The sequence below is a fragment of the Myotis yumanensis genome, unplaced genomic scaffold (genome assembly GCF_028538775.1).
Source record: "Myotis yumanensis isolate MYYU_CA2020_CCGP unplaced genomic scaffold, mMyoYum1.0.hap1 SCAF_17, whole genome shotgun sequence".
Taxonomy (NCBI): Eukaryota; Metazoa; Chordata; class Mammalia; order Chiroptera; family Vespertilionidae; genus Myotis; species Myotis yumanensis.
This window is the reverse complement of record NW_027223768.1, coordinates 23973568-23996431: the sequence shown is the minus strand read 5'-3', so window position 1 is coordinate 23996431 and position 22864 is coordinate 23973568. Positions and strand designations below refer to the sequence as shown.

Here is a 22864-nt window from a genome sequence, read left to right as displayed (position 1 = left end):
AGAGTTCAATATCTGAATCACTTCAAACATAAAAGTTTCTAATGAGTGCTCTTTCCTCTCTGTGTACGAGCCATCCTTTCCTGTGTGTTGTTTTTTTTTGGGGGGGGGGGGGAATGGGGGTATGCATAATTTTTTAACTGAAAATTTAGATGACATAATTTATAGAGTTCTAAAATTTTTGACAGGTTTGTCCAGTTTTACCATTGGAGAGACAATTTTTTGAGGTTCTTACTCTACCATTGCAGAAGTCCAATTCCTCACCTTCAGTGTTTTGTTTTGTTTTTTAATCTGTATCTTCCCTTGTATATCTGCTAGAGGCCTAGTGCATGAAAATTTGTGCACTCGGGGTGGAGGGTCCCTCAGCCCGGCCTGTGCCCTCTTGCAGTCCGGGAGTCCTCAGGGGATATCCAACTGACGGCTTAGGCCCGCTCCCCCTGAGGAGTGGGCCTAAGCCACAGTTTGGCCTCCCTCTGTAGGAGGTGACCCCTGTGGGCTGATCTGGGGATGGCGAGTGGCCGGCCCCGCCCTGAATCACTTGGCTACTGCCGCTGCCCATGACCGGGCAGGTGATCAGAGGTTGACAGGAGCTCCCATCGCCCTGCCACTGGTTGCCGCAGCCCTCCACCCACTCCATCGCCATCCCCTCCCTCTGCCCGCTGGCACGTGCCTTGGCTGGCCTGGCACCACCTGCTCACCAACCAGTTGTTCTGCTGTTCGGTCGATTTGCATATTTACTTTTATTATATAGGATTCCACTTTTAACTTCAGGTTTTTAATATCACTTGCCCAAACAACTGCCACAACCTTCCAACTGTTATTTCTGCCTTTAGTATGAGTCTCTGACTCATCATACTATTATTATGTCTACCAGAGTAATATTTTTAAAATCCATATAATAGGGTGTGTTTTGTTTTGTTTTTGCTACTCCTGTTCCAACAAACCCCCATGAGTCCTTATTGCCACTTAATCAACACAAATTCCTTAATAATTCACTCAAAACCTTCTTTCAGTTATTTTAATCTCAATCTAGGTTTCTAATTTTATATTTTATGTCTAAATTCTCCCCAAGTATTCTGTGCTTTAACATCACTGGACTATTTTCAAATTCCACTTTCATACTTCTGAGTTTATTTCTTCGTGTCATCTCTTCAGTTTGGAAGATTTAGCTCTACCCACAAAACACTCCCCTTCTTTGCAACTGAATTGCTCCATGCAGATCAGGGCCTCTTTTAATATTCTAAGTTTTTCTAACCCTCATGCAAAATTTCCTCCTTCAATTATGCTCTTATAGCAATTAGTCAATATTTTATCATAACATTTAAAGGTCAGTATTGTAGTTTATTTCGGTATGTATTGGATTAAGGGCAAGGACTATGTCTTTATTTGTATCATTCAGTATCCACAGAATGTCTGGGACACTGTGTATGATAAAAAACTGTTTAGTACATTGAATTTTGGACTAAGGAAAAGGTTTAAGAGAGTTGCAACTGTGGTATACCTGCACCATTCTGCTGTGGTCCTAATGGAGTCGTGAAACTAGACTATATAACCCTGCATAGTCCCTCTAGAATTTAATGATCTTATAAATATATGATTTAGAAAAGACTTCTGTGATATTCATTTTCAACTAATTTGGAAAATACGAATCTCTGTAGATATAGTGAAAAGTAGCAAGTAGTACAAATTAGAATATCAAACAGAATAAAGATTAAACCTCAGGGATTAATTTCAGTTCCTTGAAAGGGAGGAAAAACCTCTCTAGAGTATTTAGAAGAGACAGAGGGCTTTTCAGACCCTGTGAAGGCTAACAGTAACTGAAAACATACTTCTGGGAACTTTTCTCTCCAAATACTCTGCTAGTGATGTTGACTACCAAACTTGTACATGCTAATCTATCTCTATCCTCTGTAAGAGAACTTTCCATGTCACTAGTCATTAATAGACAATGAATTGAAAAAATGAATGACTGGCCAGCTGACATGGCTCAGTGGTTGAACATTGACCTATGAACCAGGAGGTCACCATTCGATTCCCGGTCAGGGCACATGCTCAGGTTGCGGGCTTGATCCCCAGTGTGGGGCGTGCAGGAGGCAGCCGGTCAATAATTCTCTCTCATCATTAATGTTTGTCTCTCTCCCCCTCTCCCTTCCTCTCTGAAATCACCAAAAATATATTTAAAACAAACAAAAACAAAATTAATTAAATAACTAAATAACAAATGAATGACTGAACGAATATCCTGGCTTACAAGAAAATGTTAGTCAAGAAGGTAGTAAACATACCTAAAAAATAGAGAGCAGTACAAAATAGTACATGGTAAGTGCCTGGGGTTATATTTTAGGGGTTTAGTGTTTCAGAGGAGAGGGAGTCATACATTTGGATAACTTCTATGTAGAGGTGGCATTTGTAGTAAGAAAAGTGGATAAAGGTGAGGGGGCACTCCTGAAGGCACGGGCCACAGAGTCTTTGCCAGCAGTGGGATCTTACCAGAGGCCGGCTCTTGGATTGATTGTGAGGGGGAGAGACAAGAAGTAAGGACCCAGTTAGGAGGCTTCTACAGTCACACGCAATCCAGAAAACACAAATATGCGAGGACGCATGTACAAAGACGAATATTATGGCACTGCTGCTAGCAATAACAAACTGAAGATAACATAAATATCCATGAAAAACATACAGTTAAATAAATCATGCTACATCCATTCGATGGAAGAAAGTAGACCTGTGTACATACTGACATGGAAGGATGTCCATAATAGTTTGCTATGTTGAAACACTTACTGTATAATACATATTGCATGGTGCCAGGTTTCAAAAACATACAGTGATTTAAAATACTTAGTATGCTTGTGCATGTATATGCGATATATGGAAAAGAGTGTGGACATTTAACACAGAAAAATAGGCTCATGCTGAACGCCAGGGCTGTGCCTGGAGATATTGGTGTCACCAGATCCTATGTCTTACCTGGGTCTGTGTGAAGGCTTCCTTACAACAGGAATCTTTTTTAAGGACGCTTCCTTATGTGGGGGTGAATGTGTCCTTGATTCTCTGGTAATGATCTGACGATAGACTTTATACTGGTAATCTAATGAGAAGTCACAACATTGGGCAACACCGTGTTATAAAGAACATTGCAGGGAAGAAGAAGGGACAAAGTAGCAAGAGTGCATGTGGGAAAACCACAGTCCGCACAACTGCTGCCCTCTCAGGCCATTAGTGCTGGGAGTGCATGGGCCATTAGGGCATAAGAGACTTGGGGAGGAGTCTAACCCCTGACCCTAATATCAGTCCAGGCTGTGTTATTTACGTCTGCTGGCTATTAGGCCTAGAGCCCACCTTCCTTAGAAAACTGCTGAGACCTACTCCATCATACTTCTTATCATTTCAGCACCAAACAGCATCTCTCCCCCAATCAGTCATTTTTACTAGACTGTACTCCACTAGACTGTGTCTCCCCGGACACCTCTGCTGCCTCCTCCGAAACTCTTCCACTTGTCCTCTGGAACCCCTGCTTTATCATCACTAAACTCATGGATTCTTTTTTAAAAATATATATTTTATTGATTTTTTACAGAGAGGAAGGGAGAGGAATAGAGAGTTAGAAACATTGGATGAGAGAGAAACATTGATCAGCTGCCTCCTGCACACTCCCTACTGGGGATGTGCCCACAACCAAGGTATATGCCCTTGACTGTAATCAAACCTGAGACCTTTCAGTCCACAGGCCGACGTTCTATCCACTGAGGCAAACCAGTTAGGGCAAACTCACGGATTCTTGCTTGACCTCCTCATTAAGAGTTCCCCCCACCTTCTGGCTTTAACAGAAACCACTCCCTTTCCTGAGGACACTGCTTGCACAGGGAACTTCTCAAGTGGCATTCTGTCGCACCATAGTACACAATTTGGAGTGGGTGTCTGGTGCCCTATTGCCACTTAGAAACCATTATTTCAAAAATATGTTAAAAACATTACTTTTTAAGAATGACAGGCTCCAAGCATTTTAGTATTCAAAGAGCCTTTTGAGGTTGTTAATATCATAGAAAATAATGCAGACTTTTGCAAGGGCAGGGATGGCATATTACTCATCTTGCCCCTCCAGAAATTAGAACATGGCCTGGTTATAGTAAATCCTTTATAAACTGTTTATTAACTAGAATGTCCCCCTACCCCACACACACATAGGACATTTCTGTCTGGTTTGGTAATACGTTCAGTGACAGATAATATGCCAAAGGATCGGAAACAGTAGAAACATATACTGAGTCTAATACGCAATTGAATAGGCGAAAAAGTACAATCCAGACAATGGAAGACCAGATATTAAAAAACAAAACAAAGAACCCCAAGAAACCTCCCAATAAAAAACACCTAGAAATGCTGGCTAAAAGAGTAACATGCGTTCAAACTTGTAAGGTAGACTGTAAGACATTACTACAAACCAAAATAGAAATGTAGGGATCAGAGGCAAAGAGAAGGTTAGAAACTAGAGGGTAAGCTGACACCAACAGTGTATCTGCCCTGGAGGCATTTGCTGTGTTCAAGTTCAGAACAGGACCCAAGACAAAGCCGTGCGCCCTTAGAAAATGGGCAGAGAAACCCATTGGCCACTGCTTTTACGTTCAAGGCATTTGACAAGTATGAAAATTGTTACTGAGAAATACAGAACTTTTCTGGTGGGCTCTCAAGGTGGAAGACAGCAAAACTGCAAAACAGCAAAGGAGAAGAGGCCCTGAAGAGCACCCCAGGCTTTCAGTTGGGACCAACCCCTCAAAAGGAAGGAAAACCAGAACTTGCTCACCCATCAAAAGGCATGGAAGCTAGTTCTGAACCAGCTCTAACCCTCAGTGGGTGAAGTCATCTGGATGTGCCTGTTCAGTGTGTGTGAGAAGCAAAGCAAACCCTCTCCAGAGGACAGTAAGGTCACCCAGAGCCTCAAATCATCCCTACAAACTTGTACCAACAGCGCGTTCACAAATAAAGCAGAAAGAACAAGGCATTTCAAAAGATGACCAAAAACCAAGGAGAAAAACAACAACACATGACACTTGAAAAAAACATGGCAGGAAATCCAAATATGGACTTTAAAATTACTATTATTCCTTTAATGCAAGCAATTAAAAGAGAAAAAATATCAACACGGACCGAGTATCGCAAAAAGGAAAAAAAATAAATTCTAAAAATAAAAGGTTTAATGACTGAAATGTAGAAAATTGAGAGTTAAGAAATGGGTAGGATGACAAATTATAAATAGCTGAGTGAGGATTGTTGAACTAGGAGTAAGACCCAAAGAAAATATCTATACTGAAACACAGAGAGAAAAAAGAAATATGAAAAAAACAGAGTAAAGCATATGAGACATGGGGAATGTGGCTGAAATGTCAAAAATATGTGGCCTGGCCAGTGTGGCTCAGTGGTTGAGCATCGACCTAGAAATCAGGAGGTTACGGGTTCAATTCCCAGTTAGGGCACATGGCCAGGTTGCAGACTCGATCCCCAGTAGGGGGCATGCAGGAGGCGGCCGATCAATGATTCTCTCTCATCATTGATGTTTCTATCTCTCTTTCCCTCTCCTTTCCTCTCTCTCCTAAATCAATAAAAAAAAATATATATATATTAAAAAAAATATATGTGTAGTAAAATTATCAGAAGGAAATAGAATGAAGCAGTACAGATATTTGAAGAGATAATAACTGGAATTTTCCTAAAACTGACAAAGGACAAGTCAGAAATGCAGGAAGTCTTGAAACTCATTCTGGGAGCTGCCTCCAACAAGGGCCCTGCCTGACCCAAGGTCAGACCCTCCTGAGGGACAGCCACACCCCATGCGAGTTGATACAGACGTTATAAAAGCCCCTTGCGTCAGGGAGGGACCATGCTAAAGTGTCACCTGGCTCTCCAGCTTCTTACAAGGATCTGAGGAGGTCTACTGTAACCGCCTAACAGTCAGTGCCTACCTCTGCCCAGTGCTGCTTTCCTCCCATTCCCTTACAGGTGTTATTCCCAACAAACCTCCTTCTATAAATCTCTGACTCCAGGCAACTTCGCAGAAGATAAATCTGCATTATTTAAAAGCCCAGAGTAATAACTAGGCAAGAAGGCAGGAATGAACTATTTTCATCCTCATCCTCATTCACTTATCATCGCATCTCATTTTCATGATGCCCTTCTATGACTTTGTAGGAGGGGGCAGGAGCTGGGAGACAGTCAGACCATCCCTCATTTCAAACAAAGCACGGTTCCCCTTTTGGTTTTTGGCTCATTGCGTTGGGAGATTCTTTCGTACTGGGCTGTCTCCAATCTTTCTGTGGGTTTAAACACTTACCCATCTTACTAGTAGGTGCTTTTTCACAATATATTTTGTAGTCCTCACTTATCTTCTCTATGGCCACCTTCGGATACTTATAGCAGAGTTCCTCAAAGGACATTTTCTCTATATCTATCAAGTAGAGAAAAACAGGGGAGAGTCTAGTTTACCACTCTGGGGTCAAAGATTTATATGCTTTTGTTGAAAGTATTGCCTTTTACACATTATTTAAGTACGACAATAATGTTCTAATGGAATGTCCATACGCAAGGAACACAAGTTCTCTAAGCCAGATTAGAAGCAAGGAAAGACCGTGGGCCACCCCTCCAGCGTGGGAGGATTCTGTCCTTCTTGGAGACACCTGACCCGTGGGGACCTTCTGCCCAGTCACACCCAGTTGTCCTGGAACTCCCAGGGCAGTGTAGTGCTTTCTGATACTGGTGAAGTCCAGAAGGAATCCTAGCGTGTGGACTCACAGATGTCAGTTGTCCTTATGACAATTGCCACTGTTGTCAATAGCGCCTCTCAGCCAAGGGTGTCTGGCTGTAAGTTGCAAGAGCGGTGGCTAATTTCTGTAGAAGATCTAGGTTTCTAGTCCTCTCTTGCTGAGCATCCTCGGGCAACCTTTCCACCTCTCTGGGACCAATTTCCTCTGTATGAAAGCTGAGAGCACTCTAGTTCTGGTGCTCTGTGAGTTTCTGGAGCAGCCTGAGTAGAGGCATCAGCCTCCTGAGCAGACAGAGCTCCAAGATGGACAAATGCACAGGAGGTCCTTATCAGGTCAGACCCTTGTTCAAAAAATGCAGCGGTGGATGAAACCATCATGTGTGCTGCGGTGGGGGGGGGGGGGGGGGGGGGGCGTCTCCATGGAGGGTGGTTCCCTCTTCCTGGCTGCCCCTGACACTCCTGGCCACTAAAGAAATGCCTGTTGCCCTGTATGGTGTGATGATATTTACCAGCTACCCTTTCTCCCACTTCTCTCTACATTTCTGGGAGAGGTTCTGGAATGTTCAGGATTTAGAGAGAAGGTGAAACTCTAGGTAAAACAGAGGGCCTGATCACGGTAGATTTAAATAACTCGTGCTCAGGCACAGCTCTGAGGGGCCAGCGTCCAGGGCATCTTGTTTTGTATATAAAGTGCACTGTGCAAGGCAAAGATTTCAAGAGTTGAGTGTTATTTAAAAAAATTTTTTTTAATTGATTTTTAGAGAGAGGAAAGGAGAGGGAGAGTGAGAGTGAAGCATCGATCGGCTGCTTCCTGCATTGCACAGTCCTGACACACAGTAAATAATCACTAGATGTTAACGCTCCATAGTTCCCAGATGCCTATGTGTCAGGGGTCGAAAAAACTATGGTGACGGCCCTCACCTGTCAGAAACACTGGAGACTTCAGCTCCACCCGGAGAGACCCGTCATGTCTCAGGTCCTCAGTAGCTAGCTTTCTCCACTGCACAGAGTCCATTTCCTCCATGTTAGCCAGACCCTGGCTTAATGCCAGGGACTCCTCCAATCTCTTATAAAGAAGAATGTTCTCTTGTTTGCTTATAGCGTCTTTCTTATGCTTCCTCGTGTGGTTGACGCTGGTCTGAGTCTAAGAGAATGGGGAGGGAGAGACAATATTTGCTACAGGAACTAGACCAGAAGCAAGACTTTTGTAACAGCCCCATCCTCCTGCGTCTCCCTGTCAGGCGGACTGAGGCTGGTGGTTTTCAATTTGCTCAGATCCATTGCAAACCCGTTTCCTATAACGGAGACATTCGACGTGAATGTGACTCTTTTGAAGTCAGCTTAGGCACTTGAGTCTTTTGCCTTGAGAGCTTTATGTTTAAGCATCAGGGACCATGTCAAACCCCCCAGTAGCCTCTAGGGAAAAAAAGCATCAGACTTGCATTTACTTTAAAGAATAAGGCTTCTAAAAGAGCAGTTACTCTCTTTTCTTCCCTCAACCTTATGATTTGTCCCCAACTCAAAGCCCCTCCTACTGCATAAGTGAGAAACAAGGAGTCCTCTTCATTCAGGAATTCCTCATACCAGGAGCTGAGCATCTGCAATTCAAACACGACATAAGGACATAAGCGTTAGGAGGTGTGCTCGGCCTGCTGGTTGTTTACCTGGGAGAAGTGTAGGCTGCCGATTTCGGAGTCTCTAGCTTGGAGATACAATGGAACAGCAAACATTAGCCATGACCAACCAGGACGTTCCTCTGTCTTTCTAAATTTGCAGCTCACACAGCCTCTCTCTGAACCTCAGAAGATAGTAACCCATACTTACTTAAGAAGAGGTACAACAAATAGTTTACTGAAGGACAGTTATTTGACACCTCTTAAATCTTTGTTCCTTTCCAAAGTACTATCTCATCTGATTCTCAAAATTGTCCTGAAAACCAACCATCTTCTTTTGGAGTGTCTACTCTTAATATCTCCTCCTTGAAGACCTTGCCCACTTGTGAAAATTATTTCATTACATTAAAATAAATAAACAAACAAAGCCCAATAATAACAACAGAAAGCTATGCGTTAGTGCTTAGCTAGGTTTATCTATCTATACCCTCACGTTCATTCATTTATTTATCTGATGAGTACTTCCTCAGTGCCTCCCACGTCTCAGACACCGTGCCCACTGCTGAGAATATACAGATCAATATGCTACAAGCCTGGTTCTCGAGGAGCTCACCTTCTAGCATGACGGCACATGCCACCATAGAGGTGTGGACAAAGTTCCCTGGGAGTGGAGAGGTGGGAACACATTTCACAAGAGGTAGGGGGCCTCTAGACTTCCAGGACTGAAGAATTGTGCGCAGGAGAGCTGTGGCTGTGGATCCACTGGACTGATCTGGTCCTATACAACCCAGATGTGCAACCCTGGATAATTATTCTGTACTGGAAATTGTGCTGAACTTAGAGCCAAGAACTCCTGGGTTCTGCCCTCTGGTTCTTCTACCAGTCTGCTGTGTGCCTTGAGCTAATCCACTTACCCTCTCTGAGTCTCACTTTTCTCATTGTACAAATGTCAATACTACCCTGTATGCCTCTGAGAGGTGCTAGGAAGCCTCGAGGGGGTAATGTGTTTTATAAGGTAAATAAATTATAACGTACTAAAAAATTTGCTACTTATATCTATTTGCCCTTCCAGATCTACTCTCTACCCTTTCTTTACCGGGCTTATGCCTTGGGAAATTAACCTGTATGGACCACATCAACAAGCTCCCATGACCTCTGGTTGGGTTTATCCAGTCAGGAGTCCTGACAGGAGATGGGAAGGCAGGAGCCAATATCTATTCCCCTTGGTCCCTCCCAGCCAGATCACTATGGACTGGCTATATCCCTCTACTGACAATTACAGCTCCTGCCAAGCGCTCCATTCCATATAGCTCTTCTGGTAACCATTCTCTCTCCTCCACTCTTCTGGCCTAAGAGTGATAAAGGTGATCCACCATTACTGGCCCTGGGGCACTGCACTATCCTCTGTAGTTTCCCTGCTCTCGTGCCCACTACCTCATAATTAGTCCCTTTTATTGGATGCTCATCTGTTTCCCAGCTGACTGCCATTTGTTTTCTCCCAAGATCTTGATGATACAACAATCAAGCAATGGGCCTTACTTCCTGTGAGTCTTTAGGATGGTGTCCTGCTTTTTATCTCATGTTTTGGGATAAGAATAAATCCTTCTCCATTGGCCATTTTCTTGGTGGCTATTCTAGGAAAGAAAGACCTTGCATTCTAATACACGATGTTCAGAACAGAGTTATTAAAACTTCCCTCAGTGGAACACTCAGAGGTTCATGGTTTTGGGAGACTCTACATAAGGGGGAACTGAAGAAGGAATAAAAGGTGGATATTGACCACTCCCCCACCTCCATTCTACTTTGGCGTTTTGGCTGTTTCTTGGGAATTTGTACAGCCTGCTCCTAAAAAAGTAACAGACTCTTCAATAGGTGAAGGGTTATATGGGTAATTATATCATTAACTTAGTATAGATGAGCAGATAGGATTTTAGGTCAGTTTTGACCCAATCTTCCAGATCTTAACCCATGTCGATAAGGTGTGACCTACCTGGCAGATCTCCTCCTGGGCTTTGGGTATCCAGGGGTTCATATTCCCAGAAGGCAGCAGCTCCTTCAGACCTTCAATGGTTTGGGATTTGAGTGGTAAGCGTGGACCAATCTGTTCATTCAGGTAGAGCTCACAGATCCGGTTGCCCAGTATGTGCCAAAAGATGGCATTCCCAGTCTTCCTGTTATTCATCAGGACACTGAGGAAATGGTGCAGGTCCTGCCAGAGGTCCAGGAGTTGGATCTCCATTTTCAAATTCAGCTTCTTCAGGTGGTCCCGGAAGGGACTCCCTGCAAAGGCATCAGCACACAAGGCCCAGTGGGTGTACCCCAAGGAGAGTCTTTTCTTGATGGCCCCCTTGACTGTCAAATGGGGGGAGTGATGGATGATGGGGGTGGCTGTCCTCAGGTGGGTAGAGATCTTTGTCTCAAAGAGGCCCTCCATGTGGAGATGGCTCTTGGCTTTCTTCTTCATATTGGACTTCCTGGCACGGAGACTGTCCTTTTCCAGGGAACTGGTTATTCCCTCTGAAGAGGCCTTTTTCAGGGAAGGCATGTGTACAACCACTTTCTCCTGAGGACAGATCTCCTGGGAGGACGTGGAATTGTCGCCTGGCTTGGTATCCAATTCTAGAGACCATGAGGCATGATCTATCAACTGCCACATCTTCTGCTTGATCTTCCTGCTCGAGTACCGCCTCTGGGAGTGGCAGGACTTCTTGATGCTCATGTTCAGAGGGAGCTCTCCTAAATGGGAACAGCAAAGACTGCACTGGCGAGTCTCATACTCTTGCACCAGATGCTGGCATGACTCCTCCTTAGCTATGATGGTCTTGGCATGGGTGTGAAAGTTGGGAAGCCAATAGCTCTGGAGTTTGAACAACGCCACTTTCTGCATGTTGCTCAAGATCTCCCGCCTGGTGGTTGACTGGTTGGGATGCCAGATGGAAAGGTTCAAGAGAGATTCTGGAAAGAAGACAGAGAGATGGAAGATGAAAAACGATGTGGCGCCAGGGAGCTTTTGAAGTTTTTCCGAACGTTTTTTGATTAGAATTTCATTGGTTCCTCACGCAACCCTAGGATGTGAAGAGGTCAAATAGATGGTGGGTGCAAGTTTACGATTTGCTCAGCACAGTGACCCCTTTCTCTGATTACCTTCCTTTTTCCCCAGATAAATAAGTCATTCTAGGGGATTCTTCAAGTTATTTTTTAGACTATGGAATGTTATTGTAAAGAAAAGCAAACATCACATGAAAACTTGTGTAAGAACATGTACCTCTGAATGGGATTTCTCGGGATCAGATCTGACAGGAGGAAGGACTTTGGACAATAATTTGAAGGAGTCTTTATTAGCCCTGATTTTAATGCCATCAATTCTCAATTCTCCCTATGAATTCAGAGTAGAGTGACTAATCCCAAAGAGCAAATCTGGAACACATTTTGTTTGGGTTAGCAATGCCTCCTCACTGGCTGTTCTAGAGAAGAGGTTGGCGGCTTTGTCTGTGAAGGGCCAGCTAGTAAATAGTTCAGGCTTTGTGGGCCACCTACAGTCTTTGTTGCACACTTGTCTTCTTTAACCCTTTAAAAATATAAAAACACTCTTAGTTCACAGGCCACATGTACTTCACTTGACCCGTGGGCTGCAGTTATTCTAAAGAATCCCAATTGAAAAAAAAGAGAAAAAGAAAAAAAGACAAGCCCTGCAGGCTCAGAAGATGGAGGAGGTATGCAATGACCTTGTTCCAATTCCTCTTCACTCCATCCATCAAAACATCACTGGCAAGTAAAAGCTCAGGAAGAGGCCAGTATCAGCCTAAGGACAAATGGTCTCTCTCATCCCTCCCCTGTTATGGGTTGGGTCTCCCACTGGCATCCCTGATGCATAGAAGATGGAAAGGGTGGCAGTGTGCAAAGCAAGAGACTGAGGGCTATCAGACACTGGGTTGATTTCTTTGGTTACATCTCCCAGGGATTTTACTTCAGATACACTTTATAGTTCTTACTGATGTTCATGTTGCAGAGGGTCACTACCCGTGAGCCCTCCTGAAGATGGGTGGCCTTCAGCACAAGGAGGAGAGATAGGTAGTGGTCTCTCAATTCCAAGTCCATCTCATCTATGCCCAGGATCTTCTCAGCAAGGATCCAGAAATCCACCAGCTCTTCACCTACAGATCAGACAGGGGAGGCACAGAGCGACACCCAGATCTATCCCCTTCAGTGGTTGCATCTGGGTGTGGCAGCTGATACCCCCTCCACCCACCTGCTCTACTGCCTCCAACATCACCATTAGCCACTCCTCTGGGTCAAGGCACCATCTCCAGAAATATCCTAATATGGGGGCAGATGGGAGTCATGGGGGAAGGGAATTAATGGATAGGGATCTTTTGTGACTTTTTTGTTAGATAAACTGTCACTTTAAAAAATATGGCACGACTCTGAAGATGGATCATGAGACCTTTGAGTATGGTTCAAAAAATAAAGACAGAGGGAAAAGCAAATTCCCAAGATTATGAACCCAGAGTAGCTAGCAGAAGGACACAGGGGCCAAAATGTGCCAAACACTCTGGTCCCTGTTTTATAACTGTCAGGGCTGAAGTCCTTGTGACAAACTGAATGATAGTTCTTCCCTCCATGTTCCCTGGAGACCCAGGATTTCACCCTTAAACTAGGGCTTGTCCCTGAGTAAAACTTAACATTAGTGAACTGCCCAAGCTGTTGGCGTCCCAGTATCCACCAACTACTGGACCCAATAGAGCAGAAATCGATGCATCCCAACACGTTCGCCACAAGGATGTATTTATTTACTTGTTCCTTGTCTGTCTCCCCACCATCGTGGCAGCTTTATGACGTGGGGATTTAGTATAGCTCTCACTCACTGTTGTATCCCCACCTACCAGCACAGTGGCTGCCACAGAGTGGTGCTCAATCACCATTGTTGAATGAATGAACAAATGAGTGAGCGAAAGGGCCTCAGATTGTGTTTGCCCTAACCTACACTATGGATCCCAGTTTTAAAAGACTTTACTCAAACTGCATTATAAGTCATTTTTTATATTCACCATAGACGCACAGAACTGTCAGTAAGTGCTCTGGGGCATCCTAGAAACTGGTGAGAACTTGCAAAGGCCCCAGGAAGAACTCCAAGAACCCACCTGCACTGCCCTTGAGGTAGGTACAGAAGCGCCACATCCCTCTGACCCCGCCAATGCATTTCTGGAGTAGCCACTGGTCTGCCTTTTTCCATCTCATCATCTTGGCTGCCAGGAAAAGTCCATGGTGAGAGAGAGTGAGCTCTGTCCTCGGCTCCTCTCTCAGCCTCACGCACGGTCAGACCCCCATTCGCTCAGTGAGGAGAAATGGTGGATAGTTAGATGAGTTGGGTCCTGATTATGTGGTGCTTTTGAAACTAGGCACCAGACCCTCCACTGACATGCATCACGTGACATGTGAGAGACCCACAAGCACACGTACAATCCAAAATCAAAAACACCCTCCAATCAAGGCCCTTTGCCTTCTATAGTCCCCTCATGACAGTAATTCTACCAACCCAATTTCCCCAATACATATATCGCAGGAGAGAGAGAGCATAGCAGTGACTTGTTACAACATTTTACTCAATGGGATCTCCTGGATCTTAACCTTCCCTGGGTGGAGCATATCTGATTTCTTTTGGTTAGTTGAGCTGAAAGTAAAGTTACCAATTCAATCCTGGATGGAGATTTTATTCATTCATTCTTTCAACAAATATTTATTACATGTCTACTAAGTGCCAAGTACCATTCTAGGTGTTCGGGATACATTAGCAAACAACAAAAACCCCTGCCCTCAAGGAGCTTATAGTCTAGTGAATGAGACAGACAATGAACAATCAGTATAACAAGAACATTATCTGGAAAAGTTGAAGCACTACAGGAAAAAATGAGAAAGTAGAGAAGGGTTGCGAGTGTTAAGGCAGAGGTTGGACAAGTGGGCATTATGGTCTTCATGGAATAGGTGAGAACTTCACAGAGATTTGAGGAGATGAGAGTGGGAGCCAATGTGGATATGGAGAAAGAGCATTCCAGGAAGAGTAAACAGCCAGTGCAAAGCTTTGAAATAGAAATATGCCTAACATGTTTAAGGAACTGCAAGAGGGCCAATGTGGTGGAAATGGAGTGATTGAGGAGGGGCATAGGAGGAGATGAGGTCAGAAGGGAAATGAGGCCAGGGCTCTAGGACCTTGAAGGCCATTGTAGGGGTGTTGGATTTCACACTGAGAAAGCAGCCATTGGTGCAGGGGTGGTGGGTGGTGAGTAGAGGAATGACATGATCTGAATTAAATGCTGAAAGGCTCACCCTGACTGCTTTGAGCAGCAGAACAAGAGCAGAACGAAGAAGTCTAAGATGATTTCAGTGGCCAGGTGAGAAATGATGGTGGCTGAGACCAGGTGGTGGCAATGAAGGTGGTGAGATATGTTTGATTTTGCATAGAGTTCAGGCAATTTTGTCATGTTCTGTGGCCACCATTCATTCTCTCATTTATGAATGTAGTGAGACAACAGCCAGCCCATTTGACTCCTGCTTATTGATCTAGGTAACAATTTTCCAGCTCAAGATTTTACCTATTGTCACAACACAGACCGAGCCACCTGCATGTCTAAGGCTATAAAAGTAGCCACTATTTGTATGTTACCGTAGGACTAACACGCAGCCTGGCTTCCCATATTTCTCCATACTTATACCTTCATGCTTACCTCCTTCTGGGGAATTAATGAAACTGATGAGCTCTTGACAAAGAATGTAATGGAAACACAAGTTGGTTTTACAGAAGAAAGGTAACCGGTATTTTCCCAGCCAGGTCAATAATCCTTTGTACTTTGGAATCTAGAGTCCAAACAAAATAGGAACAGAAAAGAGAAATGGAACTGAACTGCAAAGAAATGCAGCTTAGAAAAGGGCAACAAATAACCTAACACTTGCTGAATCTGGCCCAGAGATTAAAAATAGAACCTAAAGAAACTGAAGACTTGAACTGAGGCTCCCAAAGGAGTGAATGGACTGGTACAAAAAAAAATATTCGTGGCTGAAGCTGTTTTAAAAAAAGATCTAAGTCACCCAGCTGATGTGGCTCAGTGGTTGAGCGTTGACCTATGAACCAGGAGGTCACGGTTCAATTCCTGGTCAGTGCACATGCCCAGATTTCAGGCTCAATCCCCAGTGGGGGTCATGCAGGAGGCAGCTGATCAATGATTCTCTCTCATTATTGATGTTTCTATCTCTTTCCCTCTCCCTCTCCCTTCCTCTCTGAAATCAATAAAAATATCCATTTTGAAATAAGATCTAAGTCTTGCTTGATAGAAGAGGAGCAAATGAGACTTTGGTGTGAGTCATAACTCTATTCAATGTGCTTCTTTATAAGCACATTTATAATATTTTGCAGGCTCCCAACCCATATCAACTGCACAGCGTGTACAAAAACACACAAAGACTCACACATAACATCATTTAGAGTACAGGATGGATCCCTGAGACACTGAGCCACCAGAGAAAGGAGGAAAAAACTAAAATGTTTACGTTTCTGAGTTCTAGGAATACTAAATGTAACAATCAGAGTGGGGTGTCTTTCTCAGCTCTCCAGATCCCAGGGGAAAACAAAACCTTGCTGTGAGCAGGGATTAAGATGATCTTTCTGAGACGATCTGCCGCCGGTAGAGTATGTGGAAGCCATTGGTATGTCTAACATTTATACGGTGGAAAAGGATACTAGTAACAGGAAGGGGGAGAAGGGAAAGAGAAAGACAATGGATGAGGACAAGGAAAAAGGATATAAAGAGGGAAAAGTGAGACAAATCTCTGGAGGAGAGTGGTGGAGTAGGTATTAGGAATTGCAGAGTGGCATCTGACCTTGAGCTACACCTTATCATGCAAATTACTATGTAGTAGCCCATGGACTGTGACTGCCTACCCCACACCCACGTCAGGCATTGCCAGTCAATTCCCAGACTCTTTCTGGCTTAGGTGTGGCCTCAGAGTTCTTTTCAACACAGTGCTTCAAGCATCTACTACCCAACCAGTCACAGTGAGCATGAGAGATGAAGTCCCATTTGCTAACCATTGATTGGAATATAAAAGAAGGAACTCACCAGCACCTCTTGGCCAAGCGATAAGAATGCACAAAGGAGAAATGTCTAACTGGCTTGATACTGTTTGCTCTACTCACCTGCTTTCCTTTTTCCCTCTCTCTCTCCTTCTCCCAATCACACGTCCGATTCAGCTCTCTCAGCCCCCCACCCCAAGACCGCCGCCACTGAAGTAAGGCCCTTACTCACCAAGTCATGAGGTACTTCTGGCCACAAGCTCCACTGTGCATTTTCAACTGTATAAAATGGCGTCTGACCGAAGACCTGCAAAAGGAAACTAGGAAACAGCCAAAGGGGTAGAGCTTCTCCTCACGAACATGTCACGGGGCATCGCAGCCACAGGGGAAGAGAGGTTCCACTGCTTTCCTATTTCAGGGGACATTCATTCTTAAATGTACTCCACTGAATCAACTTGCCTTGCCCCAAAACACCCAAAGTAGACGAAATGACAAGATTTGTTTATCTTTTGGCGCTGCCCTGCCTCAACCTGGGAGTTATCTTGCCTGTGTGCAAAGGCCAAAGCCCAAGCTATTAAAAGGTGTTGACTTTTGTGTATTTTGTGTATTAATTGGCTAAAGCCAAAGGTCTAAACTCTTTCGTAAAGGGAAACAGCTTTGGATTTGCCTGAACTCTTGAGCTGGAGAAAGTAGAAAGGACCAAGGATATGAAGATTAGGGGTACTGATTAGTTATGGGGGCATTAGGTATCCAAAACTGATAGATAATTCTAGCCTTTTGTCATGGAGCAGAGCCTGTGACCTAGGGAACCAGGTGGGAGGTGATAAGGATCTAAAGGCAAAAAGGATGGGATAGGAGAGATTTTTTACAAAGCAAAATGCCAGACCTCTCACTGTTTGAAGGTTGGGGAGAGGCGGTAACAAGAGGGAGGAGTTTTGGGGTAACAGGCTTGGCTGCCTGGATGGATGGTGGTGCCAGCAACATGGTAAAAAGAGGAAAGAGGAAGAGACCTCTAAGAGCAGGTCTTTGGGGTGATCCTCACGCATACCGTTACCTCTGCCAGTGTCCTGAAAGGTTTCAGAAGTAATACTAAGACATTTTATTAGTCGCAAAGTGCTAAGAGGCACAGAGGCAGGGAAAATAAGTCCCATTGGAAGGATACCTGGGAATTCCTTAAGGAGAACAGGACTTAAGCAGAGATTTGAAAAATGGTTAAGACTTTGGACGGTGGAACTACAGAAACTAAGAACACAGCTCAGCAGAGGGGCAGAGGAAGAAGAATGCCAGGGGGGCTCCTTTGGTAGACTACTGGGTACCGGCAGAGGGTGTGATGGGCAAGTAAAGGCAATTAAGGAGGTGGGGATTTAGGATTGGATTATGTCAATGATGGGAAGCTCCTAAATATTTAAAGGAAATTCTAATTCATATTTGCTTGCTCAAAGTGAAAAGTTTTTATTTGGTACGTTTATTTTTATTTTTTTTAAGGCACATGGCTCAGTGAGATTCACTACTTGTCTGCTGATGAAACATGTGGATTTAAGTCCGAGTGAGAAAACTTACCGGGAGAGAAAGAAACGTGTTGAAAAAATCAGCAAAGATTTCATCCTCCAGCAGAATTATGAGATTTGTAGAACAGATTATCTCTATATGGGGAGAAAAAATAAACACACTCACGAACCAGAATTGTACTCAGGATGAGAAAACGAAGCAACTGAATGGTTCATTTCACATCGCCAAATCTCAGCCGACCGTGGCCTCTGGGGTCATCTAACTCAATTCCCCCCCCCCCCCCGCCCCCCCCAGACTCTCCACTCCGCTTGAGCACCCCCAGCTGTGGGGAGCTCGCGGCCTCCCAGGGCTGCCATTCCATTTATGAAAAGAGGAACTGGTTAGGAAGATTCTTCCTATTGTGAACCGCCTTCCTTTATCTTCTTCCTACGTACAGAAATTCTACCCTCTGAAGCTTCACAGGATTCACTTAAGTCCTCTTAAGCGGGACAATGCTCTCACATTGATGAAGACATCACAACCGTCTGCTTATCTCCAACCCCTCTTGCTAGTCATTAAGTAATTCTTCAACCGCCTCCTTGCCATCTGGTTCCCCTTGTGTTGGTTGGAGTGTCTAGCACAACTCAAACCATCTGCACTCACCCCAGGGAAGGACACAGACAACTGCTGTCCATATCGCATGTTTTATCAGTGTGGCCGGAAGTAGGGTTAGCTGTGGGTGCTCTCTCATTTCACTGTTCACTCCACCATCCCTTATTTATTCAGTCACTTTTCAGAAACCAAGGGCAAGAATCTACATTTATTCCAGTCAAAGTGTAACTTATTGGGTTGGGCCCAACATTAAACCCAACGAGAGCTTTTCTAAATATTGATCTGGTCGTGCAAAAATATTGTCATTCTCCTCAGGCTTGATCACTGCACTGTCCAAGTTCATCTGAGGAGATAAATGTTGAACATTACAAAGCCAAGCATGGAGACCACAAGTGGACGAGGTGACCCCTGGAAGTTAACTCTAATTCACTATCTCTGCTCTTAGAGCACAATGCTCAACTAGTGAATAATAAGCTAATTGTTCTATCGATGTTCCTACATTTGCCCATCACACCTAAAGTTTATAATGGGAGACTTATAAAATGAGCAACCTATATACTATAACTAGTCCTATCCCTCAGTCTGAACAACTGGTGAGAATAGTAAGTACCATTCACCACCACTAGAGTGTAGTTATGATAATATAAGAAAACTAAACAAGACTTCCATAATTTTCCTGATGACACTTGATGATTATTGTCTTCATATAATAAAAATGGAAATAAAAGCTCAGACAATCAAACACTATTGTTACAGAGTATGCCAGTTCATGCCCTCTGTTCCACAGACCTATTCTTTCTGCCACCTACTGTTGTAATTAAAAAAACCCAACAACACAAAGATTATTTATTTAAATCAGCAAATTCAGATTCTTCAAGCCCATTCACAGGGGGAAGCCCTTCCTCCTCTCTCCCCTCACACCATCCCTTAGCCACAGCGAGGGGAATGGAAAATGGGGGGCCAGGAGGGCCTCTGCCAGGGCAGGCTTCCTTCAGTGTGTGGCGAGCCCCGTCCAACTGCGCAGGGGTGGCAGCTGCCACAGACCCCTCCCTATACATTAAGTCCCTGCAGCCACAGCTGTGAGCGAGGCATATTTGTGGAAGGAAGGCCCAAAGGCATTGCTGCTGACCCCCAGCCAAGGAATAAACTGAAGGCACAGAGATCCGGGAAGAAGAGGTCTGAAGGAGGAGGAAAAGGCCCTAAATTTTGGTCAGGGAAAAAGAAGAGGCCAGTTGGTCCAGTTGTTGTGGCTTTGGAGAAGGGAATGTATTAGTAAGCACAGGCGGAGAGGCTGCCATTGGGCACCCTCAGAGGAGACACGCCAGGCCGGCCCCCACCCTGGCAGAGGGGAGCTTGAGAGCTCCAGGGGCTCCTAGGGAATGTCACTGCTAAAAACAAACAAACAGACAAAAAAATAAAATAATACATTAAATAATAAATAATAAATACATAAAATAAAAATAAGCCATCCAAGGGAGGGCAGGAGCAGGGCTGAGGATGGATCAGAGGAACTGGCATGACATCCCATAGCCAGTCATGCCTGCCTGAGACGCCCTGTGGTTGGTGCCTATCTATAACCCAATCACGTTCTTGCCCTCTGCAGCTGGTTGTCCGATAAGTCCTGAGAGGCCTCCTTGGACTTCTTAAAAAACCAGGTGGGATCCCCAGAGAAAAACCCATCACCCAGGCTACTGCCAGTCCACCCAGTTTTATCAGTGTCCTCTGCACACAAGCCATTTCTTTCCTTCCCAGAGGTCTCTGGTCTGGAAGATGTCGGTGCTATAGATGCTGGAGCATTTGGCTGCTGACAGGAACTGCGACATCTGCTCCATCCACTTGAAGGCCACGGAGAAGGCCTGGATCTTCTTCACTGGGCCAGCCCCTCGGGGTACATACAGCCCGTTAATGCGCTCACACAGCACCGTGTGCCATCCCTGAGCCTATTCTGGATATTCTCACGCCTGGGCTGGGGCCGGCCCGCATCCTTGCCGCGCTGGGCAGTGATCCACAGGATCAGGATCTGCTCCAGGTCTGCATGGTACTGCTTCGCAATCTTCTGCTGCACCTCCTGGCTCAGGCCACAGGCGCGTGCCCTGTTGGCCATTCTGAAAGGTGGTGGTGGCTGTGGGTGGCGTCGGGTGGGCTGAGAGCCCACACTCCAGGTGGGGTTGCAGGGCAAGTGTTTGTATTGTAAATTCATATCCATGTTTTCTGTCTCCCTTCTCAGCCCTTTGCTCTTCCTTTTATAAGCATTCCCTGAGTTATTTATTCTGTGCCATGTGGATGATTCCAAAATCTGTGTGTTTGGTCCAAACTTCTTTCCCTATCTCTAGTTCTAAATGCCCAAAGAGCTTTGGGACATCTCTACATGAACATCCACCAACACTTTTATCTCAATATTTTCAACGCTGATCTGACATTTTTTTCTTTTCTTTCTTTCTTTTTTTCTTCATTCCAACCTGTTCCTTTTCCTGTATTCCCAATCTCTGTTACTGGAACCACAACTCATCCAATGATCTAAACCAGAAACCTGAAAATCACCTTAGATTCCATCCCTCCCCAACCCCTCTCTCTCTCTCCCTCCCACATGCAATAGAGGACCATGCCTTATGGTTTCTCCTACACATCCCTGGAACCTGTCCTCTCTTCTCCATCCATAAAGTAAGTCACTCCCTTATTTCAGGCCCCTGTCATCTCTCATCTAGACTACTGCATCAGTTTCTTAAAATCACTTCCCTAGCTCCAGGCTCTTTCCTTCCCAAGCACTCTCCACACACTGCCGCCATAATCTTCTGATGTTATTATTGTTAAAACCTTTCAAAGACTCTTCAATGTCCTAAAGTCAAACTCCTTAGTACAGTATCTGAACGTCACCAGATCTGGCTTGTGGGTTCCCTCCCAGCCTCATCTCCCACCACCCCTTAAAATCAAAGCCCCTGGACTTCCTCTCAATGATGGACTTTTCTGTGTAATTCCTCCCGCCACTTGTGTGTATCCTCATGTTTAATTAAACTTCCTCTCCTACAGATGTTATAAAAGAGGAAGTAAACAATATCTATATGGAAAGAAGCTATCAAAGGCTTTCAACAGTGCCACCTGTTGACCATACAAGACATTGCTCTTCCTTATGCATTGCTCTGTATTCTCACTTCCAACCTCCATGTCTTTGTTTTCGCATTCCCATTGCCTGAAATGTCATCTCAATCCCATCTGCCTCAGAAATTACTAGTCATCCAACAGGAACTGATCTACATATAATCTTTGTGGTGAACCAAGCATAGTAGAAGCTACTGCAATGGCACCGCCCCACACACATACCATCATGTACATCTCCCATCATTACAATGAACAAGTCATTGTTTTCATCCATTGGTGTATCTTGTCTTCCTCACTCGACTGAACTCTATGAGAGTAGGGACCTTGCCTTTTCATCCTTCTTTTCGTGGGCACTGAAAGGGTTTGCACAATGTCTAAGTTCTATAGATCTTCAATCTTTAGGACTTTTGTTTGTTTGTCATTCACAAGGCCTGCCATGGATTTGTTTAATAAGGTTATTAAGACAGTTGAGTAGAGGAAAGTGGGGTTGGGCAGAGATTTCCCAGTTGGTTGTGTTCCATAACTATACACATGGCTGGTGGCAAGGGGCTTGATCATGATAGGACAGTCTTATTGGGGTAGGGGAACAAAGCTCTCCACATCTTCCCCTTACTCATCCTGTAATTTCTTCATTCTTGTTTTCCCTTTCTCACCTCTTCTGCCTTCAAACTTCCTAACAATTAGGGCAGGCGTTCAACACTCATTCCACACAATAATTATATCAACTTGAGAACCAAGAAAATCACTGACTAATCCTAAACCTCATGCTAGCCTGGAGGAGGTATGACACAGGATGGCCTGATCGGCATTTTACTTAGTTGTCTTATGAATGGGGTCCTGTCCTGTCCTCAAATATATGGTGGCATAAGGTGGGGAAGGTGGGGTGGGGAAAACAAGAGCAGAGCGAAGGAAAACGGAGGGCGTGAAGAACTAAGAGCCACTCGTGGTGTCCCTGAATGACTCAGATCTATTAATGAGTGGAAAGGTGTGAGCGATTTGCCTTATTTGGGGACTCAAAGCCTCGGAGCCCGCCCCATCCATAAAGTAAGTCCTAAAGTCAAACTCTTCAATGTCCTAAAGTCACACTCCTTAGTACAGTATCTGAACTTCACCAGATCTGGCTTGTGGGTTCCCTCCCAGCCTCTTCTCCCACCACCTCTTAAAATTAAACCCCTTGGACTTCCTCTCAATGATGGACTTTTGTGTGGAATGAGTGTTGAACGCCTTCCCCTCAGG

The 22864-nt window shown here is 44.6% G+C and overlaps 1 protein-coding gene and 1 pseudogene across 1 annotated transcript in view; both read right to left on the bottom strand.

Moving 5' to 3' along the window:
- Positions 1–22864, bottom strand: part of RGSL1 (regulator of G protein signaling like 1) — a 75874-nt gene that overhangs the window by 22688 nt on the left and 30322 nt on the right. Inside the window, exons 3-12 of the mRNA XM_070397111.1 lie at positions 17993–18075; positions 16665–16739; positions 15090–15219; positions 13509–13613; positions 12360–12521; positions 10358–11322; positions 8290–8352; positions 7676–7898; positions 6326–6439; positions 2968–3088 (exon numbers count right to left, since the gene is read on the bottom strand). Of these exons, the coding sequence (XP_070253212.1) occupies positions 2968–3088; positions 6326–6439; positions 7676–7898; positions 8290–8352; positions 10358–11322; positions 12360–12521; positions 13509–13613; positions 15090–15219; positions 16665–16739; positions 17993–18075 (2041 nt within the window). The remainder of the gene's footprint in view (positions 1–2967; positions 3089–6325; positions 6440–7675; positions 7899–8289; positions 8353–10357; positions 11323–12359; positions 12522–13508; positions 13614–15089; positions 15220–16664; positions 16740–17992; positions 18076–22864) is intronic.
- Positions 20035–20654, bottom strand: LOC138996037 (transgelin-2 pseudogene; annotated as a pseudogene).